The sequence below is a fragment of the Sinocyclocheilus rhinocerous genome, unplaced genomic scaffold (genome assembly GCF_001515625.1).
Source record: "Sinocyclocheilus rhinocerous isolate Xijiao unplaced genomic scaffold, SAMN03320098_v1.1 scaffold675, whole genome shotgun sequence".
In the NCBI taxonomy this organism is placed as follows: Eukaryota; Metazoa; Chordata; class Actinopteri; order Cypriniformes; family Cyprinidae; genus Sinocyclocheilus; species Sinocyclocheilus rhinocerous.
In genome coordinates, this window is record NW_015629520.1 from 485,533 (window position 1) to 497,351 (window position 11,819).

Below are 11,819 nucleotides of genomic sequence, written 5' to 3' on the forward strand. Positions count from 1 at the left end.
TGTTATGTCCGAGCAAACACAATTCACCAGTGCCTGCATTCATCCTGCGCTGTGACCGTTTCTGCATCAGGGGTTGTAAGCCTAAGTGTACACTTAATAGTTAGAAGTGCTGATTGAAAATCAGTTTTGTCCCCTTATATCCTGATAAAGAGGATTATATTGACTAGAAGAGGCTGATCCTGGATGACTACAGAAAGCTGATCCTGTTCTTATAGTGAAAACACAATACAGGCCCTGATCCCAGACCAGTTCTAATATTCAAAGATACTTTATGAAATCAAGCACTGGCTAAAGATGACTTTTAACTTGAGGTAATAAAACAGAAGAGTGTCTAGGTCGTATTTCAGCCCTGAAAGTAAATAAGGAAAAGGTTCCACCTTATATTAAGTGGCTTTAACTACTACAATTTACTTATTGTGTTCATATTGTATTGCAAAACACTGCTATTGAGGTGGGATACGGGTAAGGTTAGGGACAGGTTTAGTGGTATGGGTAGGTTTAAGGGTGGGTTAAGGTGTAAGGGATTGGTCAACGGTGTAATTATAAATGTAATTACAGAAATTAATTACAGAGATGTAATTACAAACATTTAAATTGTTACTATGCTTCGTAGTGATATAACCTCATCATGGGAATAAAAAACAATTTCTTGTGAATTGTTTACAATTATTTTCTGCAAAAATGTTTTAGTATTCCTGACTTAAATTCATAGAGAGCCTTGTTGCATTTCAGAATCTGAAAGTTGAATAGGTCTTCAGTTTTACAATAAATGCTCTGATGTCACCCATGTAAATTTGTTAGGTGGAATACTCTGGACATATGAAGTAATGTGATATTTATATGCCTTTTAACCATACCGTGTTCTTCTGTTCACATGCAGCTAAATCAAAGAATCACGGTAACAGCAATGCAAGACCTCAACGAATCAACTCCGGGCTCCACAGGAACAAAAAGCAGGTGTGATTCATTTGTATAAATAATTATTTTTAGTTTCTTTTGTTAATACCTAGAGTAACTGAAAACACTACTTCCATACAATACTGTTCATAATATAATGTCTCTATTTGCATCCACAACAAATCTGTAACCAGGCAAAAAAAAAAACTAACTAACCTGAAACATGAGTATGAAGTATGTAAATAAACAAACAGGTCTAAATCAGAAGAAAATGTTTCTTTGCTTCCTTCAAAGAAAAGTGATAATTTAACCAGGAAGCTTTGAACTGGAAAGCGCCAAATAAAAAACTTTACTCATGTTAAACACTAGGGGGCGTCAGAGACCTTTTATTTGAACATGGTACTTCCATAATTTGACCTCAGTGTTTAAATAAGCAGCACACACTGATTGTTAAAACGGTGGTTAACCCATAAAGTTAATTCACTCACATCTGCTCTTATCAGAACTCAGCACTGGACTGCAAAAGCGTACCTGGGTCGATACTGGACAAAGGACCTGAGAAGAGCCCCACCAAGACTAGACAGCCACGGAAGGTGGACCTCCGAGCACGATATTGGGCCTTCCTGTTTGATAATCTTCGGAGAGCAGTGGATGAGATCTACGTCACCTGCGAATCCGACCAGAGCGTGGTGGAGTGCAGGGTATGATTATATATGACACGCATACCATCAACAACATTTATTAGCTTTTACCATTTGAAACTGAATATTCTATCGTCTTCTAATGCTATAATTTATTTAAATTAAAATATCATATAATTATATCTTTTTGTATTTCTTTTTTTATTTAAAAAAAAATTATTTTATTATAGTTTTTTTCATTTTTTTTTTTTTTGAGACATTTCATATTGAAGTTGTTGCTTTTGCACTCTATGACCACTAGAGGGAGAGAAGCATTGCGATGAAGCTCTTCCTCTGCCTCCTCCTCCTCCTCGCATTCCTTTTGTTTTCTGGTTTGTGTCAGAGAGGGGTTTGGTGAGAGAATTATCACTGCACCTCTCCAGGGCCTTTCTGGAGGGAGTGGAGATGGATGACATGTGTAAACAAAGGGCCCCCCACCCCACTCCTTCCGTGTGTGTATGTGCCGGCGATGGGGGGGCTCAGGGCACGAGGTCTAGGTGACGTCCCAAAACACTTTTTCCACCCCAGGCTCTTTGTTTAGTTTTAGTAAAAGCAAAAAGCTGATTGCAAAACATGTACTACAATCAGCCACTATGACCAATAACCTCTCAGCACGCAATGATCGCAATAACGATTTGTCACTTCAAGTTGATCAATAGCGTTTTTGTGTCCGGTTCGGTCTTGGGACCCGTGTCGGCAAACATTCGTTTGAACTCTGTTAGCTTTGGTTGGCAGAGCCCATGTCGGGGCACTCACTATGTTTACCCTGGCAGGTATGGTGCCGGGCTGTATTTGGGCCCATCGTCCGTGCTCTAAACTGCTGGCTCTGATTTATCGATTGGCGTGTAATCTAGAATTATGCTGAGCAGGGTTCGGCCAACCACTCGAAGTTAACTGGCCCCCTTTGTGGTTACCTTGTTGACAGCTGGCCTGTGTGAATGTGCGTATACTATCTGGCCGCTGTGTTTTCATGTCCGGTGGGTCTGTTTGCACTTCCTGGACCTTTGGTCCGAGTTGGTGTATGTGACCGTGCTCTGCTACAGATCTTGAGTTCACTGCCATGTGACCGTAGAGGATTGTTTGATGAGAGACAGTTGGTCTACAGTAGGAAAATGTCCTTTGGAGCCATTGAAATCCAGGACTTTTTACATACACATAATGCTCCTTTATAAAGATATAAATCTATGATTCAGCACTTGTTTTTCTTTGTTGTGTACATTTACCGGCACATTTTTTCTGTTACATAATTGCATAAAAGTATCTTTTTTTTTTGGTCATCAACAGAATTTGGTATAAAATGCAAAACATTTTATAAAGTGTATAAATTGTGATGGAAAAACTGTAAAAATAAACAACTTGCTTCAGGGGCGTCATGCACTCATTATTTTTGAGGGGGCATGAGTTGGGGGGGGGGGTCGTCACACAGCAGCCACAATAGCACTCATGTTTTATTTTATTTTTTCCCTTTTTATTCGAAACATTCCCAAACGCATTAACTATATCATGAAATATCTCGATTCTCACCTTTATAGATTATGTTGATCTATAGCGGGCGATGGTCAAAGTAACCTAATAATGTAGTCTATTAGCTATGCATAAAAATATCTTAATTTGTGTTCCGAAGATGAACGAAGGTCTTACGGGTTTGAAACGACATGAGGGTGAGTAATTAATGACAGAATTTTTGGATGAACTAACCCTTTAATTAACAGATATGGGTGTCATGCCATAACATATTTTTAATACGACTGACTTTATATTTAATGTGAATTTAACATTGAAAGTTAATGTGAATAAAAACATTGCAAGTTAGGCTACTAATCATAATACTTTCATTGTACAGAAAGAGAGCAAAGAACATTTATATTATCAAAGAACATTTTCACTGACAGTCTAGTTCAAGCACTCTCAAAAACTCCCATTAAAATCACTGAAGCTGTTTACACTATGAAATTAATATCTTACAGATTCGTACACGCATTTGCAATTTGTTGTTGCTTTCTAATGAGAGAATTCGCCAGAAAGAGGTATTCGCCCTGTCCCCGGTGCGGGGCTCAGCAGAAGTACGGATCGAGGGCGCATAACTGCCGCAAAGGGGGCGCTCGCGAGCACCCTTCTGAACGCTAAAATGAGAATGGGACACCCTACGGTCTCGTGGACTTAACGGACAAGACCTCAAGTGCGCATGAAGTGTTCCATTTGGGACAGGGCCTCAGTCAGCGAGCGAGTGAAGAAAACACCGGCATTTTAGCGATGACTCATTCTGAGCACCTCTGATTGGTCATTGTGTTCATAAGCTCAACGGCATCGTGTGTGATTGGTTATAATGCAGCGCTGTACAAACGCGTCTGGCTCAGCGCCAGCCAGCGAACGCAGATTTAGCAGCTGATACAGGGTGTCCGCGGGTCCTTAAAAAGTCTTAAAATGTCTTAAATAACGTTTTCCTAATATAAGGCCTTAAAATGTCTTAAATTCGGATTCGATGGGTCTTAAATATATTTGGTCACATTACCGCTAAAATATCTTCAGTCTGACGGACCTAATGTAGAGATCATTACAAATAAATTATTAAATGCTAAAACTGAATAAATTTAAATGAACAAACTTGACGTTGCATTTGCAACCATGTGAAAACAGGGGGTGCTGCAGCCCCCTCAGCCCCCTACTTCCCGCGTCCCTGAGCCCAAATGTCTTATTATTCTTATTCGCTGATTAAATGTAAGAATTTTACTCAAAAGATAATGCACACTTATAGAAAAAATGGCTTTATAAAGGTAAAATGCCCATAAAAGTAAAAAATCAATTTAAACTTATTGGAAAAAATTAATTTCTATCTGACCACCACACAGAATATGAAGAATATGAAAAACTTTAGGAGTCAGCTGTTTAAAAAGTCTTAAATTTAACTTGTTCATGTCTGTAGAAACCCTGTGATAATATGACGCGCTGAACATTCTAATCACGCCGGTGTGATTGTATTAAATATAGAAAAGATTAATAGGCTATTTTTTTGTCTTTTGGAAGCTGCATTCAAAATCCACATGGCTCAAAATCTCACTTTGAATGGGCATGTCACCTCTGACTTGATTTTTTTTCCCATTTTGGTGGATTGTGCCCAGTAAAACAAGAAATATGGATCATTTTAACTTCATGTATTCAGTACAGCATTTGCAATAAATTATATTTGCTTATTCCTAAGTGTCTTATTCTGTGTAAAATAGTTAGTTTCCCAGCACTCAATTTCACCTGTGTCTCTTGATTCTTTATCCTCTGCTAGTGTTGGCTGGTTCATGATTTGGTCGGGTGGGTTGATTTATTTTCATATTCAAGTAACACCCACATCTTTAACCCACAGCCCAGAGGACTAATTAGTTCTTATCAGCCCTCTACCTTGTCTCAGGCCCGATTTATGTCACATCAGCCCATGGACAAGACAATTATCCTTCTGCATGTGTGAATGGGTCTATGAAAATGAAAGATGTAATATATCAGAATTGTTTTTGTGGGGTTGAAGGGTCATTTAATTTTTCATTTGACCGAATGACCCAGTAAGTTAAAATGTTAACATATTAAGTATTTTCCCGTCAAGTGTGTTATAGAAGTCTTTTGAAATGAACTGAATTGTATTCTAAATGTGTAAGGATTTTTTTTAAGGGCACTCCTGTTTACTGTCCACTTGTTTTCCCTTAGCTGTTGCATTATGGGCCAGTATCATCCTCCACCATGCCCTGGTGTTTTTAACTAGCCCCAATCAACAGGCCTGCTGCTGGACACATCTTTCACTGGGTCTGACTCCCCTATTAACTAAAAGCAGTGTGGACCTCTCCTCACGATTGCCACTCCCCCGTTACTGCCCATCAATCACACACACACACACACACACACACGCCTGTTTCACAGCATCGCCTGCTGTCCCCCAGATCATCAGTCACACCACAGACCCTGGTCCTGATCTTGAATGCATTTGAACTGTGTCTCAACGAACAGGAAGTCTAAGTATTTCTGACTACCTCACAATATGATACACATTGTGATACAGGTGTCAACACATTGGGCCTCATTCATGAAACCTGTGTTAATATACAAGTAAATTCTGAGTAATTTGCCCGTAAAACAGACCTTCCCGAAAACTCTTCTCCGAATTCACAAATGCATTGTAATCATCAGATTTGATAGTTAAGTGTGTGTATTTTAATGAATTCCAATCTTTTGTGAAAAGGCCCTGCGTGCACAATCATTCATTACCATAATCCCCGCCGATGAATTACAACTACGTGAATTACATGTCCAGGAATGCTGTGGAATTTTCTGAACAGCCTTCTCAGGTTTGGCTCCAGTACATTGCATAAATGCAAAAAAGACTAATAGACCACATGGCTAACCATAAATATTCAATTAACGTGTGTCCACCAAAGCGTTTTTAGCCAGCTGAGAAAATGCCAGGCGCTCTTCTGAAAGTGGCCAACTGGTGGCGCTTGAGAAGGCTTTGGTGGCACAGCGTTTTTCCAGCTGAGATGCTTTGGTTGCTATGATTTGGAATATCGGCAGTAACGTATTACTAGTATCTCATTTTGAATATTATTGAATATAGAAATGCAGTAACTAGGGGTGTGAACCTATACTGGTCTCACAGTTCGGTTCGATTACGATTATCATGTCATCGATTTGGTTCAATTCGATATCACGATGCATCACAATGCATCGACGATGCACTGCATCCTTAATTTTCAATTTTACTTCATGTATACAATTTTGTCAGTAAATACAAGCAGTCAGATATATGAACTGTACCTGACGTTAGTGGTTAAACGGATCGTAGTTGATCCGTGATCCGTACGGACCAAGCCCCACGGTTCGGCACGCATGTGATCCGCAGATTAATTGCAAAATTTAACCATAATAGAGTATAAGTTTATCATTTGTTCGTATTTACACAAGCAAGCAAATTTTAAACAATTCCAGAGAGAAAAGGCAAAAGGGAACTCGATTCGTTACGCACACGCGTTTCAGACGGCCGAACTGTCGAACTAAACTGAATCCTCTTCTGAATCCTGAACAAACAGATATACATAAAATTGACAAAATACCCAATCTCGACAATCATTCAGGTAAACGCAGTCAGTTATGTCTCAAGTGAATAAAAACAGCTGAGAAAGAAATCGGATGTGATCAGTGTTGCCAACTCATTTTCAGGGGAAGTTGCTAAAGGAAGGTTGATTTGTTGCTAAAAGTTGCTAAATGACCTGGTGATGTCATTGCACGATGACATCATCACGTAATCACAATGCAAAAAATATATTTGATATATGTTAATTTAGATTTGTTTGTAAAATAATATAAATGTATAATGCAATATTCAAATATAAACAACTAATTTTAAACAACATTGAATTATTTAACACTTACACTTTTTTTTAAATTAGCTAGTAAACTAGTAAAACTGCACATGCTGAACAATTGTAGTTTTAAGCAGTGTAGCCTAAGTTACACTCTAATAAAAGTCTGTAAAAGTAGAGCACAATCTACTGTTAATATGAAGGAATTTTCTGTAATTATTTTTCACAGGGTTTTTTTTTACCTGCATTTTAAATTACACATTGTATTTTGTGTTTTGGGGATACAGGGTTACAACGGATAATGGGAAATGGATAACAGATAATGTCTTGGACAATTAAAATCTGCTTTGCAATGATTTGTATTGTGAGAAGTGCTATACAAATAAACTTGAATTGAATTACTAGAACCTTTTCTATTTCTCTAGATATTTTCCTTACAGTGTACTAACTGATCAACAATTGCAGGTACAAGCTACTCACAAGGTGTTTCATAAATGAACAATTATTCAGTTATTAAATTATTATTATTATTATTAATTGAACAATTGCGAATAACAGCTAACTTAAGTCACGTGATTTGTTTACTGCTAGGCATCTTTTGTTTCCTCTTGTGTCATTTGGATGGAAAATGTGTGCCTTTTATCGTATGAGTCACTTATCAAAAGTTGCTAAATGTTGCCAAATAAATTTTAAAAGTAGCTAAATTTGTTGCTAGGTGCTTTTGGAAGAAAAAGTAGCCAGGGTAGTCTGAGAAGTTGCTAAATTTGGCCACAAAATTACAAAGTTGTCAACACTGGATGTGATATGTATCATTATATCGGATCCGTGCATCAAGTCTTAAAGGGACAGCGGCCTATAAATACTGCTGCTGTCATTAATGATCATCAAACAACAAAACAGCTGTGATAAATCTATATTTCATGTATACAGTGAACACTATGCAGTGTTATTTTGCCTAATTATTACATTTCTGTATTTGAATACTACCAACCTTATTTTATTTGTAACATATTCTGTTACATTTATCTATGCTTGTAATTTGTGTATTTGTTCTTATTTTTACTGGCTGTTCTCTTGTCTCTTTAATCATGTTTAAACTTTCTTATCCGTGATCAGCAGGGTTTACACGTCACGTTTTGGTAACGGTACGGTTCACTTGGAACCCCAACCGAAGTGGTACTAAAAAAAGTACCAGGTACTGTACCCAGTGGAAAACCCCCCAAAAGTGAACCGTACCGAGCCGTACCGTGCCGTACCATGCAGTGGAAAAGCGCCATTAGTTAATCTAGTAGTATTTGCTGTGGTATCAAAGAAGTACTTTGCTTTAAGTAATAAATGGAAAGCAAGTTAAATTGAAATATGTTTCTTTTCTTGCTGATCCGAAAAATAATCCGATCCGTGGGTCAAAAACCGTAATGTGATCCGAACCGTGAGATTTGTGATCCGTTGAACCGCAACCTGACGTGGTTTCTCAAGTTAGTGCTAGGCTATTACCCCCTGCATATTTTATTGTGCGTGACATGATTTACACACAGCGTGTGTCTTCTCCAGGTCGTGCTTACCAGGTTGTTCATAAAAGCCGAAATGTGCCCAGATGTCGACTTTTAAAGTAGTTGGAGCATTTTTAATTACTCGCACTCGTGTCTCGCCTCCCTCCACCATTAGGCGCGTTCAACTTGAAGCAGCGCTGCACAGAATGATCAGTGTATGACATCAACCGCGAAAGCGATTCGAAAGCATTGTGAATCTGCTCTTTTATCTCTCTCGTGGTACTTGATGTCATACACTGATCATTCTACGCAGCGGCGCTTCAAGCCGAACGCGCCTAATGTATGCTACCGCAACAAATGACGTCAGAAAAGCGCCAGTACGTTATAATCGGTTATGGTCTGTATCTTAACCGATACCGAACCGCGATGCATCGTAGAAACAATTAATTTCGACACCCCTAGCAGTAACCAGCAATATTAACTTCTCCATTATTAAGTCTTTGGACAAATAGAATGGCTGGTCGTTGTAGTATTTGTCCTGCCTCTTCTCAAATGATTGGACGGCTGGGTAAAAAGTGACCGTGACAAGTGCTGCGTTTTTCCCAAAGTTTAACAGTTTTCAACTCTCAGCCACAAAAAAAAGAATTGAAAATACAAACATTTTCATGGATTCGAAAGTTTACGTCAGGATGGCTTTGCACAAAAATTTGTTCTGCTCGTGTTTCATGAATGAGTCCCATTGTCATGCACCACAACTGGAACGCAGTTGAAACTGCAAATGAGGAAGACGCCGCATACCCGCAAGGTAGTGAACCTGCAGGATCATTTTCAAATGCACTCCACTTTTATCATGCATAGTGCTTCAGAAGTGGCTCTGAACACTACGAAATGCAACTTTGAAAGTTCTAGATGACCTACTGCTTCATTAATAGATTCGTAGGAAACTATTCAAGCACATAAATTAAGATTGATTATAGTGGTTCAACGGATCACAAATCTCACGGTTCGGATCACATTGCGGTTTTTGACCCACGGATCAGATCATTTTTCGGATCAGCAAGAAAAGAAACATTTCAATTTAACTTGCTTTCCATTTATTACTTACTTTTTTGACCCACGGATCAGATCATTTTTCGGATCAGCAAGAAAAGAAACATTTCAATTTAACGTGCTTTCCATTTATTACTTAAAGCGAAGTACTTTGATACCACAGCAAATACTACTAGATTAACTAAGAAAGTTTAAACATGATTAAAGAGACAAGAGAACAGCCAGTAAAAATAAGAACAAATACACAAATTGCAAGCATAGATTAATGCAACAGAATATGTTACAAATAAAATGAGGTTGGTAGTATTCAAATACAGAAATTTAATAATTAGGGAAAATAACACCGCATAGTGTTCACTGTATAAATTAAATAGATTTTTATCACAGCTGTTTTGTTGTTTGATGATCATTAATGACAGAAGCAGTATTTATAGGCCACTGTCCCTTTAAGACTTGATGCACAGATCCGATATAATGATACATACCACATCCGATTTCTTTCTCAGCTGTTTTCATTCACTTGAGACATAACTGACTGCGTTTAACTGAATGATTGTCGAGATTGGGTATTTTGTCATAATTTTATGTATATGTGTTTGTTCAGAGGATTCAGAAGAGGATTCAGTTCGGTGTTCTCACGCCGTCTGAAACGCGTGTGCGTAACTAATCGAGTTCCCTTTCGCCTTTTCTCTCTGGAATTGTTTAAAATTCGCTTGCTTGTGTAAATATGAACAAATGATAAACTTATACTCTATTATGGTTCAATTTTGCAATTAATCCGCGGATCACATGCGTGCCGAACCGTGGGGCTTGGTCCGTACGGATCACGGATCAACTATGATCGGTTTAACCACTAATTGATTATGACTGGCATTGAGGCAGTTTCTGGCAGATTTAATAATCGCAAGCAGTTTTTTGTAATCTTGAGAGCCTGTGGTAGGTCTAAGGTTGTAGACCTGTTCTAATCTGTGTTGTGCAAGGCTTTGCGACACTCTCTAGCATCTTTGTTGGAGCCAAGGGATTCCCCAGAGTCCCTACGGCACTCCCAGATCGAATATCGGATAGACAATGAACATTTCTTCATTCGCTGCACACTCTTTGCCAGTAACTAGAAATGATTACAGCCCCAATCAGATTTGCCAGCCCCCTTTTGCAAAGCTAATTGGTAATTTCAGCCACACCTCTTGTGGAAGACCACTGAGGCAAGAAAGAGCAGCAGCACTCTTTTTCCCTTTTCTTTAGTCCTCATCCTTTTCTTTTTGTCCCCTTCTGGTATTTGTGAATGGAGTGCTTCTGGTGTGTGGGGTGTGTGTGAGATGTGCTCCAGTAGCTACAGATGCCCACTTTTTAGTAGAGACAACAGGGTGTTGGTTTACACCAGCTCCTCAGTGTGAATAAGAATCGGGGGCTCGTACGGGATTCTACTTAGCAGAGAATTCACTAGATTCTGCCGGGGGTCTTGGCTGGGGCCCTGCTCATTGTTCTTCCAAAAATTCCACAAAAGAGACGTCAGGGTGGGGGGCCGATCTGGCCCTTTTGCATGGTCAGATCAGGTCTCTGGGGTCACAGCTTTATCAGTGAGCTGAACGTTAACAGGACTGAACTCTGATGACAGGAAGTAGGGAAGGTCGATTTGGATGTTCTGTATTAAATGTTATGTTTGGGAGGTTGTTCTACTGAAATAACTTTGCCTTGACATTGGCAATTTCAGACATTTGTTGCCACTTTTAACATTTTGATAGCTCATAGATCAGGGTTGTCCAGTCCTGCTCCTGGAGGGTCAATGTCCTGCAGAGATTAGTTCCAACTTGCCCCAACACACCTGCCTGGAAGTTTGTGGTGATCGTCAAGACTTTGATTAGCTGGTTCAGGTGTGTTTAATTAAGGTTGAAGCTAAATTCTGCAGGACAGTGACCCTTCAGGAGCAAGATTGGACACCCCTGTCATAAAACAACTCTTGTAACTTTTGGCAGGTTTTTGCAAGCACATCCTTTTCAGTCAAGAAGGCTCTGCCTTTTGATGGTTGGTCAGTGCTTAAGCAAATATCAGAGTTGCATGTAATTCTCCCTTATCTCATTGAGGCTTTCACAACTGACAGCACACATTCTTCCCCCCCAGGAGGTTCTGATGATGTTGGATAACTACGTCCGAGACTTCAAAGCTCTAATCGACTGGATCCAACTACAGGAGAAGCTGGAAAAAACAGACGCTCAGAACAGGTGATAATGTGCTTGCTATCTAAATGGGGACATGCCATTGTCTTCTGTTGTTTTTCTATACAGCTAGTTAAGTTATATAATATGTGTGTGATTATTTATATATATATATATATATATATATATATATATATATCACACACAAACACC

At 38.9% G+C, this 11,819-nt stretch overlaps 1 protein-coding gene across 1 annotated transcript in view; it reads left to right on the forward strand.

Moving 5' to 3' along the window:
• Positions 1–11,819, forward strand: part of LOC107739079 (S phase cyclin A-associated protein in the endoplasmic reticulum-like) — a 119,348-nt gene that overhangs the window by 9,838 nt on the left and 97,691 nt on the right. The window contains exons 3-5 of the mRNA XM_016551061.1: positions 881–957; positions 1,401–1,598; positions 11,572–11,672. Coding sequence (XP_016406547.1) covers positions 881–957; positions 1,401–1,598; positions 11,572–11,672 — 376 coding nt within the window. The remainder of the gene's footprint in view (positions 1–880; positions 958–1,400; positions 1,599–11,571; positions 11,673–11,819) is intronic.